This window comes from Jaminaea rosea (genome assembly GCF_003144245.1).
Source record: "Jaminaea rosea strain MCA 5214 unplaced genomic scaffold BDZ90scaffold_10, whole genome shotgun sequence".
Lineage (NCBI taxonomy): Eukaryota > Fungi > Basidiomycota > Exobasidiomycetes > Microstromatales > Jaminaea > Jaminaea rosea.
Window position 1 is genome coordinate 439,351 of NW_020289984.1, and position 21,056 is coordinate 460,406.

Consider the following 21,056-nt stretch of genomic DNA (forward strand, 5'->3'; position numbering starts at 1 on the left):
AGATTAACGAGTCAACGGTCAACGAGTCAACCAAGAGCAGCACGAGCAGCTGATTCATTTCCTTGAAGCTCGGAGTAATCGGCGCCTTTCCCCGCTTGCGCTTCCCGTTTCCGCTGCGTAGACGACTCAGCACGACGGGCCGGCCCGCTCGAAATTGCCAAGGTCGAGTCGAGTCGACGACTCCCTCGACGGACGGAGCGAGGCCGCGGCTGCACTTTGGACGTCGACGCTGCCGTCGTCCATCGTCGTGAATCTCCATCCGCTCTCAACACCTTCCAACACGTCGTAGCGCGAAGATGTCGTCCTTTGCGCCGGTGAACCCGAAGGTGAGGCAATGGAAGCAGGCACGTGATACGAAGGGTGTCACGGGACTGACCTCTACCCCCCCACCTCGTCGCGCCTCCAGCCTTTCCTCCAACAATTGACGGGCAAGCAGGTCATCGTCAAGCTCAAGTGGGGTGGCTTGTCGTACAAGGGCTTCCTCGTCAGCACGGACAACTACATGAACTTCCAGGTGAGCGTCCAAGCAATCTGCAGAAAGACAGGAAAGCTCCATACTCACCGTCGCTCCCCCCTCCTCGCCCTCGCACTCGCAGCTCGCAAACACAGAAGAGATTAGGGAAGATGGCGGGTCAAATGGGAGCTTGGGAGAGGTCATGATTCGTGAGTCTACACGTCTTTCCTACTCAGAGAGAGGCACAACACTAACACGGCAGCCTCTATACCGCTCGCTCTTCAGGCTGCAACAATGTCCTCTACCTCCGGGAGCTGACCGAGGGCCAGGCTATGGAGTCATAGGCGCATCAGGCGTTGTTCTGCTGATCCCTTTTCTCTTTGTATCCATACCGTGACAAGTCGAGCACATTGCATCTCTACAACACCGTCTATATCGCCTCGCTCGCCCGGTGGCAGCCAGTCCCTTCCCCGCACATCTCCGGCGCAGCTACTTCCCGCCGTTCAGGTGCGCCGCGTAGGCCTCATTCAGCACGCTGAACACCTCCTTCCCCACCAGCCTCATCTCCAAACTCGCTCGACCGGGAGTCAGCTTGTCAGGATGCAATCGGGCGATAGCCTTTGTGTATACCTTCTTGACCTGTGGCTCGGTGAGCACCTCGTGCATCCCGACTTTCTTCCACCCTACTTCTGGCGGAACGACGGTTTCCAGGGAAGAGAGAAGAGCGCGAATGTTGTTCGCTTTGCCGCCTGACGTCCAAGCAGAGATGCGAGAGTCAATACTGTCCTTGAGGGCATGAGCGGCAGATTCCTCTGCAGCGGCGGCCGCATTCGCTGCTCGTACGCGTTGCCTGCCCGCTTCGCCTGCTCGAATGGCTGCTGCTGATGTGCGAGCCGGCGTTGCAGCTGGCTTTGGCGCAGGCTGCTTCTTGTCCTTGCGCATCGCCCCCTCGACCCTCTTTACCCCCTCTTGTGCCGCTCGCAGGTTTTTGACTCCATTAGCAGCCCCGCTTCCCTCACTCTTCTCGTAGCGCTGGAGGAGCTCCCAGTCCTTGTACGCGGGCAGGTAGCGCTCCAACATCTCGTACGCTTGCGCACGACGCAGAAGGGCTTTGCCGTACGAGTCGCGCAGGTTGACCTCACCAGCCAGAGGAGGAGGAAGCGGGGCTTCATGTGAGGGCAAGAAATGCTGCTGCCCTTTACCCCCGTCTCTCCCCACCACGAGCTCAAGCACTTGCGTACAGTCTCTCGCCGCGGCACTCGCGTCTCCATTCTTCAGCCTTGCTTGGGCGCGATTGTTCAGCAGCGGAATGCGACGCAATGACTCTGCTTCTGCGCCCAAGGCATCGAGAGCAGAGGTGTATTGCGCTTCAGCTTCACCGTACGAGCCGAGCTTGAATGCGTCGTTGCCCTTTGTCTTGAGTGTGAGGGCAGCCGAGGGGTAGCCCTGGGTGTCGCTCGCGCAGAGGTGGCGAGCGCGACGCTGTACTGGCGCTGCTACGGGTGCAGGAGCGGGCGTGGGTGAGGGAGAGATGGATGGAGTGGAAGGCTTGGAGCGTCCCCATCGTGCGGAGGAGGCGTATCCTTTGCTAGCTGATGATGCTGCCTCGGGGGCAGCTGCTTTGAAGCGGGCAGAGGGCGGGAGATCATCGACTACCGGCGCAGCTTTCGGTGTCGCTGCTTTTTGTCTCGCTGCTGGCGTCGCGCGGGGTATGAAAGACGGCGCGGGGTCGTCCTCGGTGTCCGAGTCCTTGAAAGCTCCTGACGAGGATGGCTGCGGCGCATCCTGAGACTCGTCGGCCCCGCCTCGCGCCTCTTGCTCTTCGGCCTCAACCATCCATTTCGGCTTGCCAGATGCGGCCGTCCACTCCTTTTTGCCGCTCGACGACGAAGTTCCTCCAGTGCTAGGGCCCGCTCCCCCGAGCTTCCTAGCCCAAGCCGCCGGGCTTGCCCTCCCCTCCGGCGTTCCCCTGCCACTGCCAGCTGCACTGCTACCTGCAGCCGCCGCGCTCCTCTCTTCGAGCGTCTTCTGCGCCTGTGCTTTGGCCTGAGACCAGAAGGCGTTTGCTCTGCTGAAGACATTAGCTCCCAGCTCGGAGGCCTGGGCGTAGAGCTGATCGGCCTGCTTCTGCCAGTCTGTGCCGTCTGTCTGATTAGAAGACGATCGGTCTTCCGGAGGAGCTTCTCTTCTGCCTCTTCTTGCCTCACGTCGACGTCTCTCCTTCGCTTCGTACTCGTCCATCTCAGTGTCACGGCCCTCCTGGTTCTGCAGACGTCTAGCCAGTTGCTCGTCTCCGTCCACATCGTGCTTCTGTCGGCTGCCCAGGAGCGACTCGAGGGCTGCTTGTACATCGAGTCCATCCTGTGTCTGTGCAAGAGCTTGACGAGCTTCTTGCGGCGAGAAGCCCATCTCCACAATTTGGCCTACGAGATGAAGTGGGGGTGAGGCAGCCCGTTTCAGACGAGATGGAGCAGGAGCGGGCTGCTTTGGCTGGGCTGCGGGTTTGGCTACAGGTCGGCCGAGCGCGCCGAGGAAGTCGTCGTCGTCATCATGATCCACAGCTGCCTTCGATGCCGTCTGACCATTCCTGTGGCTCCGAGCAGGCGCAGAGTCGAAGGCAGACGTCTGCTGATCTCCCGGATCCTCGAAGTCGGAGAAGTCAAAGGGGTCACGAGGCTGCGCTGGCTGTGATTGCGGCTTACTAGGCTTCGTCACCTTGGCAGGGCTGAAGCCGGCTAGAAAGTCATCTTCTTTGCCGGGTGCCTTCGACTCAGGTTTCTTAGAAGAGGCTTGCTCGAACGCGTCCCATCCTGCTGAGGATGATGACCAGCCAGCGTCTGGCCGTGATGAAGGAGCGGGCGCTGCTTTCAGCTGTTGCTGAGCGAGAGACAGTGTTGATGGGGATGACGAACCTGACGGCGAGGATGCTGAGCCATTGCCGAGATCAAACAGGCCGGAGAAGGCGTCACGACTTGACGCAGCTGGCTTGGCTGCCTGCTGTTGTGGTGTCGTCGAGCGTTGAGGTTGAAGGATGTTGGGCGACAACCGTTGCTGCGTTGACGATGGCTGCGCTCTGGTCAGTGAATCGAATGCATAAGACGATGACGGTGCTGTTTGCTTGGCGTTTGGGGACTTCTTGCCCCAGTCTAGGTCTAGTAAGTCGTCCATGATAATGCTGAGGGAGCGATGAGTTGGACAAGGAGATGCGAGCCAGTGCCGAGTGCCGTCTCGCCTGAGTGTTGGTTGCTCTCGTTGAGCTCGCGTGGCTTGCGTGTGGCTGCTTCATTGCATCGCTCGCGTGGCAAGATGAGCCGAACTCTGTCTCCTCTCTCCGCTCGCTCAGCTGCCGCCGCCGCCTCTCATTTTGAGAATTTCGATTCAAGCTTGCACCTCGGACTCGCAGCAGCAGCAGCTTTCCGCTTTCTCTCGTGTGCTCCTCATCATCACCACCACCACCACCACTCTCTCCCTCCCTCAATCGCCGTCATCATGTCGGTGCTCAAGCCGAGCATCGCTCCCGTGCCCTCGGCGGCCGACTTCCTCGACATCGTCTTGAGCAAGACGCAGAGGAAGACGCCCACTGTCATCCACCCGGGCTACAAGATCACCCGTATCAGAGCATTCTATATGCGCAAGGTCATGTTCACAAAGGACACGATCAACGAGAAGCTCGATGCCATGATTCAGGAGTTCCCCATCCTCGACGATGTGCACCCATTCACCTCGTCGCTCATGAATGTCCTCTACGACAAGAATCATTACAAGCTTGCGTTGGGCCAAATCAATACTGCTCGCCACTTGGTCGAGCAAGTCGCAAAGGACTACGTCCGCCTGATCAAGTTCGGAGACTCCCTCTATAGATGCAAGCAGCTTAAACGCTCTGCCATGGGTCGCATGGCTACCATCATCCGCCGTCAAAAGGACCCCCTCGCCTACCTCGAGCAAGTCCGTCAGCACATCTCGCGTCTCCCCTCCATTGACCCCTCGACCCGCACGCTCCTCATCTGCGGTTACCCCAATGTCGGCAAGTCATCCTTCATCAACAAGGTGACTCGTGCAGACGTCGATGTGCAGCCGTACGCCTTCACAACCAAGTCTCTCTTCGTGGGTCACATGGACTACAAGTACCTGAGATGGCAGGTAGTCGACACGCCTGGTATCTTGGACCACCCTCTCGAAGAGATGAACACCATTGAGATGCAGTCCATTACTGCGCTTGCTCACTTGCGAGCTGCTATTCTCTATTTCATGGATCTGTCCGAGCAGTGTGGCTACACGGTCGAGGCCCAGGTACAGCTCTTCAATTCCATCAAGCCCCTCTTCGCCAACAAGCCCACGATTCTCGCCCTCAACAAGTCGGATGCTATGCGTTTGAGCGATCTTGACGACTCGAGGGCGGCACTTGTGCGCAGCATCGTTGATGACCCGAGCAGCAACGTCATCTTGTGTGAAATGAGCACCTACAGTGAAGAGGGTGAGTAGAGCGGCACAGTGAGCCGAGACAACGCAAGCATGAAGCTGACATTACCCTTACCTGGCCCTTCTCTCGTCAGGTGTCATCGAGGCCCGAGACAAAGCCTGTGATGCCCTTCTGGAGATGCGCGTGGAGCAAAAGACCCGTGGCCCCAAAGGCAATGCCATTCTCTCCCGCCTACATGTTGCCCAGCCGCAAAAGCGAGACGACGTGGAGCGCAAGCCCTTCGTCCCCGCCGGCCATGCCGACCGCAAGAAGTACGACCGCAATGACCCGGAGCGCCGCCACACGGAGCGCGACATTCAGGAGGCGCATGGCGGTGCGGGCGTGCACAGCATCGACTTCAAAAAGAACTACATCCTCGACGACGACTCATGGAAGTACGACGTCATGCCTGAGATCCAAGGAGGAAAGAACATTGCCGACTTTGTCGATCCGGACATTCTGGAGCGTCTGGACGCCCTCGAGCGCGAAGAGGAGAAATTGGAGGCCGACGGATTCTACGACGATCTGGAGGGACCCGAGGAGCCGGAAGACGAAGAGGATCGTGAGATTCGTGAAGCGGCAGAGGCCATTCGTGCTCGTCAGTTGAGGGCGAAGGCGTTGAGTCAGGACAAGAACAAGCAGAAGAACTTGAGCAGGCTGCCGAGGAAGATGCAGACTAGAACCATGAGCGAGATGAGCGAAAAGCTCAAGGCGATCGGGATTGATCCGAGCTCCATTGAGGCGAGGGCGCAGCTGCTTGCCAAGGCCAAGGGGATGCCGTCTGCTACAGGCAAGCGCGGGCGTGGCGGGGACGAGGATGAAGAGATGGACGACGATGAGGAGGACGAGGAAGCGCAGTGGGAGGACGAGGACGGCTCAATGGAGGTGGATGACCCCGACGCCTCGACCTCTTCCCGCCACAAGAAGCTCAAGTCCTCTTCTGGCACACCGATCACCCGCGCAATCATCGCCCGCAATGCTGCCTCTGGGCTTGGCAGCACGACTAAGTCCGGCGGCCACCCATCAGCGCGTGCAGGCCCCGTCAGGCGTCCGACTCGCAATCGTCAGACGGAGGGCTTGCCCACGCAAGAGGTGCAGGACAAGGTCAGGTCACTCAATGATCTCTCGTTGCGTGACAGGAACAGGAACGCAAAGGCGGGAGAGAGTGACAGGGCGATCAAGGAGAAGAAGCCAAAGTGGTTGTTGGCAGGGAAGCGCAAGCAAGGCACGACGAGGAGCCGCTAAGCTTGAGCGTCACGACTTGGGTTCGTTTCATTCTCTTGTATGCACGCGCGTCGATTCAATCGCATTCAGATTCCCTCAAGCGCCACTCTCGCTGCATTGTAGCCACCGAAGTCATCAGTCCGCTGCGGCTTGCTGGGCTTTTTGTGAGCTTCGCCACTGCCTCTTCCCTTTGCATCCTTTCCGTGACTCCTACTCCTCCCTTTATCCCTTGTCAAGATGGGAGTTAGTCATCTTCCGCCATCGGCAGTGAGGAGTATACCCTGCGACATCCGGAAGACAGCCTCGGAGGTTTGTTGAAGCCGGCAGAAGTAAGACCAACCGAAAAGTCTTTGCCGCAGCGAGGGACAGATCAGCAGAACCTGCCACCGCCCGACTCCGCCGAAAGGACGGCCGATAATCGAGGGAGCAAGCGGTCGTGGGCACAGACTCCTCGACCCTTCCGCTTCCACCTTTCAGCCGCGACGCGTACCTGTCCTCGATGTGCTGCAGGCGTTCAAGAGCAATCGAGCAATCCAATGACCCTGGCGCTCTTGTGAGTGCCGTCAAAGGCATCGAGACAGCCAACGCATTGCGAACGGCATTGATATGTCTTATCCTCACCATCAGCACTATCGCCGCCGCCGCCGCCGCCACCACCACCACTACACTTCTAGCCATGTCGCCCTCGCCGCAAGCTCCACCACGCATTGTCCTCGTACTCAACGCTAGTGAGTCGACGCAGTAGCATTGCAAGGGCAATGTATTCCCAGCGCTGCTGAACGACCTACCTTCACTTGCCTCGCCCTCCGTCCAGCCTCCCCCGCCTCGCAAAGCGTAATCGACACTCTCCTGCGCCGCAACCGAGAAGAACGCCAACGCGTACGAAACGAGGTGGCTGCAGAGCTCCTCACAATCTATGATTCTGCTCCCCCTCCCCCTCCCACCGCAGGCATCGCTCCCACAACTGCTCGCACGCTGCTCTCTCCGATCTCCCCCCTTCCACCCCTGAGCAGCAACGCCGCCGCTACCAGTGGGCCTCTGATTCCCGCGATACCCCCACCTTCGCTCGCCGTAGCAGACGAGATCTGGCCTGCAGCGACTGCCATGTCCAATCTTCCGAGGCACGACCCGAACACGCATATGGCGTATGTGGACTCTGAAGGTAAGGTGAGGCATGTGGGCTTGAATGACCCAATTTGTGAGAGGTTGAGGCAAGTCGTGAGGCAGAATGGGGAGGCTCTGAGGATTTGGAAGATGGAGCAAGGTGAGCGCGATATACAAGAGGGGAAGGGCGAGAATGGTCTTGGTGAGGCAACCCAGAAGAGCCGCGCGACCGGTGATGGGAAGGAGAGTGAGCCTTCGGAGAGCTCAACTGCTTCGAACCGTGGCAGCGGAGGAACGGCAAGCAAAGGAGGCGACAACATCAGCAGCATCGACTCTGCCCTTCTCCTGCAAGCTGTGGCTACATCCAAGCGAAGGGACAGCGACAGCAGTGGGAGTGACTCCACCACCACCACCACGGCCCTCTCTGCCTCCAGAAGCAGTGTAGTCAGTTCAGCACGACGCGCCTTGACCCTTCCTCTCCATCTGGGCAAGCACAGCGTCTTCTCACCGCGGCAAAGCGTGTCCAGTGCCTCTCTCACTCCTTGGGATGAGGAAGGAGAGGAAGCAACCAATCTAGGTCAAGGCTTGAAGCGGGTCTTGACGCAAGAAGAGGTGGAAGTCGAGCTGGAGATGGGTGTGGAAGCAGCCTACGTGCAGCCATGGGTGGTGAGGGTGATCGGAGATGAGCTGAGCAAGACTGCCGCCACGGTGCTGCAGGTGAGAGGAGTGGAGATCTTTCACGATCAGAGCAAGGCTTGGAAAGGGGCCTGGGCTGCTTTTGTACGTATTGCGAGGACACTGTTGCGGCAGACAGCTGACCATGACTGGTCCTTTCCAGGCGGCTCTCTTCGACGACAAGGGTCTGCCAGACGTCAAAGAAGATGCCGACGCGTACGCCAGCGACCTATGCAGCAAGACAAGGCAGGCGGGCGTTCAGCATCTTCTCATCTGGTGAGACACCTTCTTGGGCCTCCATACGAATTGCTCATCACCATCTTGCCGTCCATAGCTCCATGGTCGACTTTCTCCCGAATACGCCCTCCTCGGCCACCCCTTCCTCGATTCTCCAAACGCGCACTCTCCATAGGCACCTCTCCTCTCACGCTGCCACGGCTGCCTCACCTCTCCAGGTGACTCTCCTCTCGCTCTCCCTGACCTTCGAGCTCGCGCTCTCTCAACAATACATCTCCATCACGCGAGGCAACACCCCAGCCACGTCCACCCGCTACGTCCTCAAGTCGCGCTTCGCCACTCATAAGCCGCTGCCGTGGAGCTCATCAGACGACGTAGGGCAAGCCGTGCTCTCAGTACTTTGCGACAGCAATGCCACATTCTCAGCTACCTCGGGGCTGGGGGAGGTCAGCCTGGTATCCGACCTCATCTCGGCACATGAGGCCAGGGCGCAATGCTCCCAGATCGTGTATGTGACCGACAAGCGCATCACCACCAAGGAGAGCAAGATGACGACGCTAGAGACGCCCAAAACGGTAAGGGCTCTGGTGGACTATTGGCTCGATCACGATGTTGAAGTGAGGAGGGCGATGATGGCCATAGACAGGGAGAGGGGCAAGTTGCCACTGACGGGATGGAGGGAGTTTGCTTCTGAGCGAAGTGAGTGCGTCAAGTGGGCGAGCGAGTAGGCAGGAGCTGACCGGCTGCATTGCTGCGCTATCCAGTCGATATGCTTGTCCCAGGTTGGAAGGAGGGCATTGAGCCAGTCCCGCAGTCCTCTACCACTTCCTCCTCACCCTTCCAGCCCGCCATTCCTCCGCGCATCCACGGTACACCCGGAGCCTTACCCACGGCAGCCGTCTTGGCAGCTGCGGCAGACGCAGCAGAGGCAGCCGCAACGCGGGGACTGGTATCCGCGCCAAGCAGATCTCCCGACCGCTTCGCCAGCACGGGAATGACGCCACGCCAGCCGGGTGGGAGCCCATTGGGCACGGACACGCTCAACTACGTGACTGGGCGTGAGTGGAGGCCTGATGGAGGGGCGGTAGGTGAGGCGATAGGGAGGCCGAGCGCGAGCGATGGCTCTTACTTTGAGGGAGCGAATAAGTAGCGCTCAAGACATCAGATGGTACTAGATGATGATTTTGTGAATACTGTACATGTGATCTCTCTACTTGGTCCTTCCTGCGTCATCGATCAGTCACTCGATGCACATCCTCTACAGCCTGGCGCGATTCAAGCCAAAGTACATGGGGGAGTCAGCTAGCTGGACGTGAGCAGTCAGCGCCACTCGCCCTCCTACTCACCACAATGCACACACTCTACGACGGTCCCCGGCCTGAGTTGCGCCTTGGGCACTCTGCAGATGCACGTCGACCCTTGATTGTTCATATCCCTCGACTGGATGCATCGCACGCAGCAGAGCTTCTCGTATCCCTGTCGTTTCCACTTGGCGATGAGGCTGCGCGGCGAGAGCAAAGGGGAACGAGGATCAGCCAAAAGGTGCATACAGTCAGCTACCTTGTCTGAGTATACTCACTTCGCATCCGCATATCCCTCCTTGAGCAACCAGTCGTAGAGCTCTCGGCTGATGGCCTCTCTCTTGTAGTATAGATCGTAGATGTAACGCGACCTCGTATGAGATATGCGCATGATGGGCCAAAGAGCCTCAGCCTTGCGCTTTCCCTCGTGTGACTCAGACTCTGCGTCGCGCATCTGCCGTGTGTAGTCATCTAAGATCTCTTCGATGTCTTCGAAGCCCTCCGGTGGGGGCTTTGAGCGCGAAGTGCGGATCTTGGGCATTGCAGTCTGCAGGGGAAGGAGGAGGGAGGAGGAGGGATGGGTGAACGGGCCGACTGGGTTAGAGGCTTGGCCCTGCTGTTGCTGAATCTGGCGGCCTGCTGATCAGGGACTGTGTGCGATCGAAGGTTGATCCTTGTTCTTGCTCTATTGGCGAACAGAGGTTGACGAGGTGATGCTTCGCGAGGATGAAGAATGGAGAGAAGAATGCAAGGCTGCGCTTCCGCCCTCGACGACCTCGTTTCCAAGTCTGAGCGCGAAGGCGTGGGCGACTCCACTCCTTGGCTTCCTGTCCGTCTGTCCCATGCCTTTGTGCATGCTTCTCGTCCGACCACCCACTTCACATCTGGCCCGCTTCTCCCGCTGCATCTCCAACATGGCCTCGTCATCATCATCATCATCCGCCCCTCGGCCCCCACCAGGCTACTCCTTCATCCCGGCGACGCCCGCCTCGATCCTCCTGCCGCTCACTATCTCCAATAAGTGCGGGCAGAGCTTCCGGTGGAGGAGCGTGAGGGTGCCGCGATGGGTGGGGGAGGGTGCAGCGCAACAGGGAGAGCCGGCAGAGACGCCTCTGGCAGTCAAAGAAGAGAGAAACAATCCTTTCATGTCTGTCAAGGAGGAGCCGGAGTCATCGTCAAGCCTGCCGCCGGTCAAGCAGGAGGAGGAGGAGAAACCGGCTCTCGATGTCGAGGACGACAACAGCATGGACACGGAATATTCCATCTGCCTCTCAGATCGAGTCGTCTTCCTCCGTCAAGACGCTTCACGCGGCTACCTGTATCATCGGACCCTTGCACCCGACCCGCAAGCCGCCTCGACATCTTCCAGCCTCGCCACCTCCACTGCAGCCTGGCTCCACTCCTACCTCTCCCTCACCGTCCCCCTCGAGTCCCTCTACAGCGAATGGTCAGCCCGTGACCCCGTCTTTGCTAAAACGGCGCCTCGATTCAAGGGGATCAGGATGCTACGACAAGACCCTTGGGAGACTCTGTGCGCTTTCATCTGCTCGAGCAACAACAATATTGCGAGGATAGGAGGGATGGTGCAGAATCTTTGCAGTCATTACTCGCCGAAGCTGTTGAGCCACGAGTATGAGGGCGTAGGGGAGGATCCCGATGTGAGAATGACGGTGGACTACCATCCATTTCCCTCGCCTGCTAGTCTGGCGGGGAAAGGGGTAGAGGCGCATCTGAGGCAGATTGGGTTCGGGTATCGCGCAAGGTATATTGCGGAGACGGCTAGGATGCTTTGTGATGCTCATGGGGGCGTGGAGGTCAATGATGCGCTCTTCAATAGTGTCGCAGAAGCCCTCAAGGGAGAGCAAGCTACCGTCAAGGGCGACACACCCTCTCCCTCTTCCACAGTCTACACCCACCTCCTCTCACTCCGTACCCTCTCCTATACTGCAGCGCGCGAGGCCCTCCTACCCCACCCAGGTATAGGCCCCAAAGTAGCGGATTGCATCCTCCTCATGTCTCTTGACCAGCCGGCTTCCATCCCAGTGGACAGGCACGTCTTCCAGTTCGCGGCAAAGCAGTACGGCCTCCGCGGCAAGAAGGCAGCAAAGTACGAGGACCTGGCAGATTTCTTTAGAGAGCTCTGGGGAGAGTGGGCGGGATGGGCGCACAGTGTCTTGTTCATGGCGGATTTGAGGGCTTTCCAGGATTACGGAAATGGGGTGAAGAAGGAGGAGAAGAAAGAGGAGGGGCTGGAAGTCAAGATAGATGGAGCGGAGGAGGGACAAGAAGAGGCAAAGGAGCCGGCGCAGTCAGAGGAAAGCGTGAAGAGGGCGGAGAGAGCTGCAAAGAGGGGAGCGATGGCCTTGACGACGCCATCTTCTGCGATGAAGAAGAACAGGAGGGCGAGTGGCAAAGGCGCAGACAAGCGGCTAGACGAGACGTACGATGGTGTCAAGGTGTCGCCAACGTCGAATGGCGTCAAGATCAAGGCGGAGGACAGCAGAGGTAGCAGCGTGGAGAATCATCTCAACGCCTCACTCCGAGACGAGTAGACAGCCCAGATCACCTGTCGTAATCGTGCGCAATTGCGTTTTCGTATACCCTTCTGCTCCTCTACATCACAACCAGCGGATCGCGATCACTTTCGCTAACGGTCACTGTAAGCGTCGGGTCCACCTCCTCAAGTCTGCCCTTGAGCACGCTCTTGAGGTACCCTCTCTCCGTGTTGGTATGGTTCGCCAGAATGACCGTCTTGCCAGCAGCATTGGCGGCGAGGATGGCATGGTGTGACATCTCTCCAGAGAGCCAGCAGTCGGCGTCGTTCTCGCCCTCGAGGACCGACGAGCCTGAGCCGGCACAGACTGCTATGCGGGAGATGATCGATGGCCTGGAGGCAGGTGTAGCGACCTGAAGGTGCTCGACGCCAAGCCCTTTCTTGAGCCGTTGCACCAGCGTGTCAAGGGTAACGGGCTCCGCAAGCTGGAAAGAGCGGCCCATTCCGACTGCGGCACCCGCCGGCAACTTAAAGTCGTCAGGAATGGAGGTAGCCTTGCTGGGCTGGCAAGCGCGTGGTTTGGACGCAAAAGCCGCTGCGTCGCTACGCCCTGCACAAGCTGTCGCCAGCCAATCATTGATGCCTTGAGGTGCAGCATCCAGACTGGTATGCGCTGAGTAAATGCTGATTCCGGCTGCAGCGCACCTTAGCAAACTCCTCTGCTGCGAGTCGCCCAACGTGAGGCTCTTCCATCCCCTGAAGATCAGAGGATGATAGCACATGATCACCCCGACCTCCTTGTCTTGCAGTGCCTCCTCACATACAGAGGTGGTGAGGTCGATACAGAGGTGCACTCCACGCGCACTTGAGTCTGAGCGCGGCATAGGCGCCTCGAGAAGAATGCCGACATTGTCCCACGATTCGGCGAGAGAGAGCGGCGCGAGCTTGTGCATCGCTGAGACGAGCGAAGGCAGCACCGGACGGGGCGTTGACGATGATGCTGATGCTGTGGAGGACATGCTGCGCGTGAAATAGGGAAGGGTACGAAGGACTGTCGTTGGTCTTGGAAGCATGCGAAGAAGTTGGGATGGAAGGGGACGGGATGTCGTCTGCCAAAAATCTCCACGAGGCGGTGGATGACGCGCACGGACGGAGCACACGCACCTCGACGTCGAGTGGACCGAATGAATCAATGCGGGCGGCCAAGCCACTTCAGTCAGGCCCTGAGCAATCGGGCCGGCGTTCCGCCCGTCCGCTGCCTGCCGCCCTGTGAACCCTGAATCGATAGATTGAATCGGCCGCCTTTCTTCCTTCCCTTCCACCACCGTCCTCAACGCCGTCCCCGAGGTCGATCAGATCAAGCGCTTCGCCCCGCATGTCCCTGAGCCATCGGGGCCGTCAGCTGGCCTTGCCCTTGCTAACGGCCGGACTGGCCGTCCTCGCCGTCCTCTATGCGCCTTCACGGACACCACGGGTCGGCTGGACTCAAGCGCTCGCGTCACTTGCTATGCCCAATGACTCGTGGACGAATGAAGCCTGTCGCTTCTCCTATGCGCGGTTCCACCTCTATTTCACCCTGCCTCCTACAGCGATCTTGTATGCGGTGTATCGCCCATTCATGACGCCGGTGGATTATGCGAAGCTGCTCCTCTTGCCGGGGATTGCTTTCGTGTGGACGACGCTGTGGGATAATGAGCTCGTGAGGCAGAGGGCGTGGAGCTACCCGCGCTCCTGTGTGATGGGAGTTGTGGGATATGTGCCTGTCGAGGAGTATTTCTTCGTGAGTAGCGAAGCCGATGAGGAGGCGCTGTCTCAGCGGCTAACATCTGCATTCGACCGCGCCTGCAGTTCCTCATCCAATCAGTCATGACTACCCTCCTCACCTCGTGCTTCACTCGTTGGCTCCTCCCGACACTCTACATCGCCGAGCCACGCGCGCCGTCAATAGCCAGGCGGCTGCTTCGCCCCTCCTTCCTCTGCCTTGCTTTCTGCAGCATAGCACTCTATTACGGTCTGCTCCTCTCACGACCCGGCGCCCACAGCTACTACATCGGCATGATCGCTTGGTGGGCCTCGATACCCCTCGCCTTGCTCCTTTGGGGCTCCTCCAACTTCATCTCACGCATGCCTTGGAGAGCGCTCGTTCTCAGCGTGGCTATACCCACCTTCTACCTTTGGGGAACGGACATCTTTGCACTGAGGAGAGGGACGTGGCACATCAGTGAGAGGACTAGCTTGGGGATCTTTCCTCTGCCGAATCTACCGGTCGAGGAGGCAGTCTTCTTCACAGTGACGAACGCTCTGCTCGTCGTGGCGTCGTACACCTTCGACCGCTGTCTGGTCATCAGCAAGCTCGACGCAAAGCTGCCCTATGCGCCGAGCTACTTGCCACTGAATTCGGCTTCGATCTCCTCGCTGTGGCGCACATTCATTGCGAGAGATCCGGTCACTGCCTCCGCGGGCGAGAGGGACGGCGTCATGGACGATGAAGACGACACCGCTGCCTACCTGGCCAACCTTCGCACCTCCCTATCCATCCTCTCGAAAGCCTCAAGGTCGTTCAGCATGGCCTCCCTTCTCCTTCCCTGGGATCTACGCTCCGACCTCTGCATCCTCTACGCTTTCTGCCGAGCGGCAGATGACTGCGTTGACGAAGTGAGAGAGCATGCCGTCCCGAACACGACTGGAGGGAGCAGCCCAGCCCTTGCGCAACATCAGCTGCACCACCGCAGGAGGTCAAGTAGCCTGATCTCGACCTCACGACTCCGCCTCTTATCAGATCTAGTCGCCCTCATCTACCGCATGGACCTGCCTCCGCATCTCGTTCGCAAACAAATCCGTGACACCCTCACCACCCGCAACCTGGAGCTCAGCACCCAGTCTCGCGAGAATCTTCGCGCCTCTGCCTCCGCCGTGGTGCACCTGCGGCATCTCGTCCCCAAGTCCTTGTGGGACGAGCTGCTTCGAGGGTACGAGCGCGACCTTGACCTCGATCTGGGCGGGAGTAGCGCACGTTTGCGCAGTATGGACGATCTAGTCGAGTATGCACAATGTGTTGCGGGTAGTGTCGGGGAGATGTGCGTGCGGGTCGTGCTGGGTAGGTGCGCCCCGGGAGAGTGGGAGGGCCTACCTAGCAGCGGAGAGTGGGGACTCAAGAGGTCGATACGATATGACGCGAAAAGGGGATTCGAGGGATGCGCACCTGATCTGGCGCAAAGACCGGAGGATGCGGCCTTGCTGCCACGATACTTGATTTATCATGCGAGGAGGATGGGCGTAGCGCTGCAGCTGGTCAATGTAGCCAGGGATGTGATCGATGACGCTGTCAGGCTGAGACGGTGCTATCTGCCGATCGATGTCATCATGGGTGGTGGCAAGGGCGGTGAGGAGGAGGCAGAGCTGATCCAGTCAGCCTTGTTTGCGGGAAAGGTCAGCGTGGCGAACACGGCAACAGCGACAGGGAAGACGAACGGAAACTCGACTCCCACGCTCCCTTCGACACCTAAATCCTCCCGCCTCCCCGCCATCTCACCTGCAGCGCTGCGGCCCACCACGCTGCACCTCGTTCACCTCGCAACACAACTGTACAGCACCTCCTTTCCGGCCCTAACCGCCCTCGGGAGCATCTCTCCTCCCACCCGCTCGGGGCTGCGGGCGGCGTGTAGCGTCTACTTCGGGATAGCGGAGAGCATCATATCGCAGGATGCGGAGCAGGTCGAGAGGGGAGAGAGGGCGACGATGAGTTCGTCGGAAAGGGCGAGAAGAGCTGGAAGAGCCGTCTGGTTTGGGTGGGGTTAAGGCGAAGATACCTTTTCTTCTGATTGTTCTCGAGGAGGCTGCAATCCGCAACTTCGTTTCGCACCGCTCGATATTGTGCGCTTGATCGGCGAAAGAGGTGGTATCGATTGAGTCAAGAAAGGGGTGGTGGCGAGCAGCTCGTCAGAGAGGAGCGAAAGAAGATAGGTACAGTGAAATGCAAAGCGAACGTGAGTGTGTAGGATAGCAGTAATGGGAAGAGCAGAGAAGAGCGAGGAGCAGATGGGCAAGATTTGAAGGATGGAGCACTCAAGACATCGACTTCTAGTCCGTCTCTTTGACTTCCCTCGCCTCATTACGTGGTGTCGTGGTAGCCGTAGCGTTGGCCGCAGCATGCCCGTTACTACCTGCGAGCACAGCCTCCGCCTCGCCCGGCGCCTCAGGATGAGAAGCAGTCAAAGCCGCAGCTCTCGTCGTAGCATCAACTGCATCCTCCTTCTCCTGCTCGACCTTGTCGTCTTGCGTGCCTGCAGCAGCTGGCATCTTGCTTGCCTTCATGCTTCCCGCATTCTTGGGGCGAACCCGCAACCAAAAGAGTCCGCCGAGAAGAGCCAGGTTGAAGAGGCAGTACGCGGCCAGAATCCCGACATTGCGGAAGCGGTGTGACGCATCAAAGTGGGTCGGTCCTGCGCTCAAGCCGGAGAGGAAGGTGATGCCCTCCCTGTACTGGCAGTACGAGCACGACATCCCGTCAGGCGCTGTCTGGTAGTATCCTGGGCCGAGGGGTGGTTGGTCGAGCGTCGATGAGAAGTTGCTCAAGAAGGCCTCACAGCTTTGTCCCTGCGGCGGTACGAGGGTAGAGAACTCTGCCGGCTCGCAGCGCACTGGCTGGTCGATGAGCGTGTTGGCCAGTAGGGACTCGAGGAGGTACGTGAAGGGCGAGAGGGGCGGCAGCCACTGACGCCAGAAGTACGGCATGAGCGCCGGTGGCTGGACGACTCCACAGAAGACGACGACGAAGCTGAAGAAGAAGCTGAACGCTACACTGGCAATCATCGCGTTAGCCGATACCGTGGCCACGGCGGCGGCGAATGCTGTCCAGTAGATTTGGAAGATGACGCAGATCAGGAACCAGGAGAAGGCAGCCCGCGCTGAATTGTCTGGGTTGAAGCGGGTCATGAAGAACCAGGGGAGCCAGAAGGTCGTCGAGGCGACGATGTTCCACGGTACTTCGACTAGGATGTAGGTCAGGGGGAGGACGGTCCAGTGATAGAGTTTGGAAGGGGATTCGCGCGCTTCGTATAGGGAGCGGAATAAGAGGAAGACGCTGCGGGCAAAGATGAACGGTTACGGAAGTCAGTCTATGCAAAGCTTTGTACTGTTGCTTGCCCTCGTCCCGCCTACTCACGGCTGCATCTGCTGAGCGAGTGACACCGAGAGCACCAGTGACATGAAGATGGCGAACAGCTTATTCTGCAGCGAGGCGACGCTGACCTTGGCTCCTTGATGCCAGAAGCTCGACCCGATGAAGAGCCCTGCGAACAAGCAGAGCCCGATCTTGCTGCCTAAGTAGGTTGGGTCGCGCCAGTAGTGCACGGCCGTACGCCAAAAGACTGACCTAAGCTGAGTCATGTAGCTTGCGGCGTATTCACGGTTGCCTCTCGCCTCCTCCTCAGGCGAGAGAACAAGACCCTCAGAGGACGACTCGATGTCAATGAGATCGCGTTGCAACTGCTGGTGCATGTCCGAAGCGACGAAGAGCGCATGCCAATCCTGCCCCTTTGCGTTTCCTCCCGATGCTCCAGCACCAATGACGTCGAGCATGTACTCGGCAACATTGTCGTTCTCCTTGCACACTTGCCCAGAGCGACTCTCAAAATAGTCAGCCACTGTGTTGCCGTTTGGGCCAATGTCCCCAAAGTAGACGGTACGGCCGCCGCGCTGCAGGAGGAGCAGGCGATCGAAGACGCAGAAAAGCTCTCCACTAGGCTGGTGGATTGTGCACACGATTGCTTGCCCGGCATCGGCGAGCTTGCGCAGGAGGCGGACGATGGACCAGGCTGCTTGCCCATCCAGACCGGAGGTAGGCTCGTCGAGGAAGAGCAGGAGGGAAGGCTTGGCGGCCAACTCCACACCGATCGTCAAGCGCTTGCGCTGTTCCACACTCAAGCCTTGTCCCACCTCGCCAACGATCGCGTCGGCCCATTCGTTCATCTCAAGCATGCTCAACACTTGCTCAACATAGGCATGCTTATCAGCCAGTGAGACCTCTGCAGGCTGACGAAGCTCAGCAGAGAAGCGGAGTGCCTCACGCACGGAGGTTGTGGCGAGGTGAACGTCCATCTGTTGGCAGTATGAGGTACCGGCTTGGAAGGAAGCAGGAACGGGACGGCCAGAGAGCTTGAGGTCGCCTGTCACCACGCCCGTGCTCGTGCGGTGAGCCAAGACGTTCAGGAGGGTCGTCTTGCCTGCACCGCTCGCGCCCATGAGAGCGACGAGAGACCCTGGCTTCACATAGCCGCTGACGTTGCAAAGCAGCTGGCGGGGTTTGCCCTTGACTAATACCTCGTAGTTGAGATGGTGCCAGGAGAACGTAGCCTTGGATGTCTCAATTTCTGCAATAGCTGCATCGCGGTCCGCAGACATTGTCTCGGGCGTACCACCCTTTCCCGACTCGACATCTCCACCGTCTGCGCCAGTCTTCTGCTTGGTCGCTGCGGCCGCAGCTGCAGTTCCCTTCTTGAAGACCATTACCCCGCCGGCGGAGCTCGGGTCGCTCTGAAATTCCGTGGCGACTGCATAGACCGTCACTGAGAAGACGAACATGGCGAGAATGATACCGGCATTCCTCTTTCTGTTCTCCCACAGGTAACCGAAAGAAAATTGCGCATACTCTAATCCGTTGATTACAGTCTGGCCCGGCCTGGCGCCCGAGATGGCGCATACCTGGTTCGCCGGATTCACGTTGGCGTAGCTAGGGCCCGCAGGGATAAGCGAAGCGCAGGGCACGTTCAGATTGCGGAACTCGTTGGTGATCAAGATCTCGAAGGCGAAACTGAGCGGATTCGCATAGGAGATCCATCGCCACCAGTCCACCATGGAGGGACGCGGGACAACGTAGCCCGCGTACAGCGAAAGGGCAATGATGATCAAGCCGCTGAAGAGGGTTGCCGTAGCTTCTGCGCGGAAGATGGCCGCCAGAGCTCGGAAGGTCGCCGTCATTGCGAGTGTCGAGGCGATGACGACGCTGTAGAAGATGAAGAATGCGGAGCCCGAGGCGTGCAGTCCAGTGAGGAAGTAGAGGATGAGCGAGAAGCAGGTGATGGAGATGCAGCGCACGGGAATGTCCAGCAGCGTGTTGGCTAGACTATCGGCCGCTGGACTACAGAACCCAAAACGGTGGTGTCGAATGACGATAGGTCGTTGTGCGTAGCTGTTGGGGATCTCTGCCGCGGACAGGAAAGCGAAGTAGAGCAAGCTAAAAAAGAGGACACCTCCTCGTGAGAAGAAGCCCGCAGACGTGGTTGGCATGTCGTAAAATGTTGAGCCAATGATCAAGGCTTGCATAGTACAGGCGACGCTGATAATGATGGTTGTGAGCTTGTCACCCCACATGATCTGAGCACGACGCTTGATGCTCAAGGTGATTTGCTGACGCCAAGAGAGGACGAAGCGCGACGAGTCGGGCACGCGCTTGGCCTTGTCCTGCTGTGCAAGATCGCGGTACTTCTGCGTCGCCTCGTCCTCGCTGCGGGCGCGTGCAAGCTCGGCGATGTACTCATCTACTTGCTCGCGACACTTCTGGCCTTGTGCTGACTGCTGGAAGGCGAGAGCTTGTTCACCCGGTGTCTTAGGGACTCGCCCCTCGTAGCCAGGTCGAATGCGTCTGCCGAGAGAGTCGGTGCAGGCAACGAGGAAGTCAGCCGTCGTCTGACGTGGCTGCGGCTCAAAGCCTAGACTGTAGAAGTATTCGTGAGCTTCGCTCATCTTGCCACCGAAGAAGACCATCCGTCCCTCGTTGAGGACGATGACCTTGTCGAAGAGATCGGTGAGAGCTTGACCTGGCTGATACATAGAGCAGAGTGTTGCGAGCTGTCCGACATCGGTGGCGGTGCGCATGGCTTGGACGAACTCGAGCGCCGTACTCGAGTCGAGACCGCGGCTGGAGTTGTCGAAGCAGGCCACTCGACAGCGTGAGGCCAGGATCTCAGCGATGGAGACTCGCTTCTTCTCGCCGCCTGAGATACCCCTGATCAGCTCGTTGCCCACGGGTGTGTTGTACGTATGGCTCAGCCCGAGCGTTGTAGCAATGACCTCCTTGTTCAGTCTGATATATTCCTTGCGCGATGCCTCTGCTTGCTCCAGATCCATCCTACGCTTGGCCTGCGGGGCACGAGATGCGATAGCGAAGTCGAGCGTGTCGCCTACCTGAAGCGTGGGAAAGTGAATGTCGTCCTCTGGACAGTAAACGACATCCGGTCGCAAGGGACCGTTGAGCTCCTTCGGACCGAAGCCTTCCCAACTGACATCCCCGCGCACATCCTTGTACCCTTCCCACAACTTGGCCAATGTCTTGAGCAAGGTGGTGCAGCCCGACCCTGGCCTGCCGAGAACGAGAAGCATTTCCCCTGGCCTGACGCATCCTGTCACATCTTGAAGGATGTGCCTGATAGGTGGCGAGTGGAAGAGATTGGCAACGTGATGATGAATCTTGGTCGCCTCAGTCACGAGAGAGCCCATCGTCGCCTGCTGCGTCAGACCGGCGCCGACCCCGTCGACACTGAGGCCGCGAAACGCCACACCCATCGTGCGCTGCTCGAGTCCAATATCCTCTGCCTTCTCCCTCAAGCGACGCAGGTGAAGATCTAAGTCGAATTTGGCTGATTCGTCAAAGGGGTCGTACGTCGGTGGACGCTCATGTTCGCGCTGCGCGGCCGCACCCTTTTCGATGTCGGGCGACTGTTGCTCCTTTGCCGTTGCGATGCCGTCGTCGCCATGATTTGAGGCAGCAGGCGTGGCAGCAGCGCTAACTGGGCTGGAAGATGGAGATGTCATGGCTGTCTGTGGCTGCGGAGGCGACGTGTCGTCGTCCACACCCCGTGTGCGAAAGGAGCGAGTGTAAGTGTCAGGGAGTGTCTGAGGAAAAGAAGAGAGAGGGAAGAAGGGCGATCAAGGGCGGCTGGAAGCGAGGGCTTTGACCCTTATCTGGATCTTCGAATGCCGTCGTCAATATAGGGCCACATTCATCGTCGCTCGTCGTCGTCGGTCGCGGGTCGTTAGGCAAGCTTTATTCTCATTCACATCTCGCCCACGTCCGGCTTTGGCTGCTCCGTCCGGACCTCGACTTCCCCC

At 58.9% G+C, this 21,056-nt stretch overlaps 9 protein-coding genes across 9 annotated transcripts; 5 read left to right on the top strand and 4 right to left on the bottom strand.

The window, feature by feature from the left end:
- Positions 1 to 296: 296 nt before the first annotated feature.
- On the top strand, positions 297 to 798 carry BDZ90DRAFT_221574 (putative small nuclear ribonucleo protein F; the record flags this gene model as incomplete). Its single annotated transcript, XM_025504484.1, has 4 exons — positions 297 to 326; positions 407 to 514; positions 597 to 663; positions 740 to 798. The coding sequence occupies 4 exons, from the start codon at positions 297 to 299 to the stop codon at positions 796 to 798; spliced, it is 264 nt and encodes an 87-aa protein (XP_025361176.1).
- Positions 597 to 3,652, bottom strand: BDZ90DRAFT_233171 (hypothetical protein). The gene is made up of 2 exons (XM_025506541.1): positions 740 to 3,652; positions 597 to 663 (listed from the first exon to the last, which is right to left on the bottom strand). Exon 1 carries the CDS (start codon positions 3,620 to 3,622, stop codon positions 944 to 946), a length of 2,679 nt encoding a protein of 892 aa, XP_025361177.1. The 5' UTR covers positions 3,623 to 3,652; the 3' UTR covers positions 597 to 663; positions 740 to 943.
- Positions 3,653 to 3,861: 209 nt separating this feature from the next.
- Positions 3,862 to 6,158, top strand: BDZ90DRAFT_253976 (putative NOG1-nucleolar G-protein required for 60S ribosomal subunit biogenesis; the record flags this gene model as incomplete). Its single annotated transcript, XM_025507811.1, has 2 exons — positions 3,862 to 4,928; positions 5,008 to 6,158. The coding sequence occupies exons 1-2, from the start codon at positions 3,944 to 3,946 to the stop codon at positions 6,156 to 6,158; spliced, it is 2,136 nt and encodes a 711-aa protein (XP_025361178.1). The 5' UTR covers positions 3,862 to 3,943.
- Positions 6,159 to 7,622: 1,464 nt separating this feature from the next.
- Positions 7,623 to 9,516, top strand: BDZ90DRAFT_41632 (hypothetical protein). The gene is made up of 4 exons (XM_025509584.1): positions 7,623 to 8,021; positions 8,080 to 8,192; positions 8,251 to 8,852; positions 8,918 to 9,516. The coding sequence occupies exons 1-4, from the start codon at positions 7,872 to 7,874 to the stop codon at positions 9,301 to 9,303; spliced, it is 1,251 nt and encodes a 416-aa protein (XP_025361179.1). The 5' UTR covers positions 7,623 to 7,871; the 3' UTR covers positions 9,304 to 9,516.
- On the bottom strand, positions 9,248 to 10,187 carry BDZ90DRAFT_253980 (bud site selection-related protein). Its single transcript, XM_025507812.1, has 3 exons — positions 9,733 to 10,187; positions 9,500 to 9,654; positions 9,248 to 9,418 (listed from the first exon to the last, which is right to left on the bottom strand). Exons 1-3 carry the CDS (start codon positions 9,993 to 9,995, stop codon positions 9,390 to 9,392), a joined length of 447 nt encoding a protein of 148 aa, XP_025361180.1. The 5' UTR covers positions 9,996 to 10,187; the 3' UTR covers positions 9,248 to 9,389.
- A 181-nt stretch (positions 10,188 to 10,368) lies between these two features.
- BDZ90DRAFT_221798 (DNA glycosylase) lies at positions 10,369 to 12,006 on the top strand (the record flags this gene model as incomplete). The annotated part of the gene is made up of 2 exons (XM_025504496.1): positions 10,369 to 10,521; positions 10,651 to 12,006. The coding sequence occupies 2 exons, from the start codon at positions 10,369 to 10,371 to the stop codon at positions 12,004 to 12,006; spliced, it is 1,509 nt and encodes a 502-aa protein (XP_025361181.1).
- Positions 12,007 to 12,067: 61 nt separating this feature from the next.
- Positions 12,068 to 12,967, bottom strand: BDZ90DRAFT_221757 (NGG1p interacting factor 3; the record flags this gene model as incomplete). The annotated part of the gene is made up of 1 exon (XM_025504492.1): positions 12,068 to 12,967. One exon carries the CDS (start codon positions 12,965 to 12,967, stop codon positions 12,068 to 12,070), a length of 900 nt encoding a protein of 299 aa, XP_025361182.1.
- Positions 12,968 to 13,172: 205 nt separating this feature from the next.
- BDZ90DRAFT_41653 (hypothetical protein) lies at positions 13,173 to 15,817 on the top strand. The gene is made up of 2 exons (XM_025509585.1): positions 13,173 to 13,728; positions 13,797 to 15,817. The coding sequence occupies exons 1-2, from the start codon at positions 13,324 to 13,326 to the stop codon at positions 15,744 to 15,746; spliced, it is 2,355 nt and encodes a 784-aa protein (XP_025361183.1). The 5' UTR covers positions 13,173 to 13,323; the 3' UTR covers positions 15,747 to 15,817.
- On the bottom strand, positions 15,775 to 20,983 carry BDZ90DRAFT_280593 (putative SNQ2-ABC transporter). The gene is made up of 2 exons (XM_025509293.1): positions 17,113 to 20,983; positions 15,775 to 17,031 (listed from the first exon to the last, which is right to left on the bottom strand). The coding sequence occupies exons 1-2, from the start codon at positions 20,757 to 20,759 to the stop codon at positions 16,029 to 16,031; spliced, it is 4,650 nt and encodes a 1,549-aa protein (XP_025361184.1). The 5' UTR covers positions 20,760 to 20,983; the 3' UTR covers positions 15,775 to 16,028.
- Between the last annotated feature and the right edge of the window lie 73 nt (positions 20,984 to 21,056).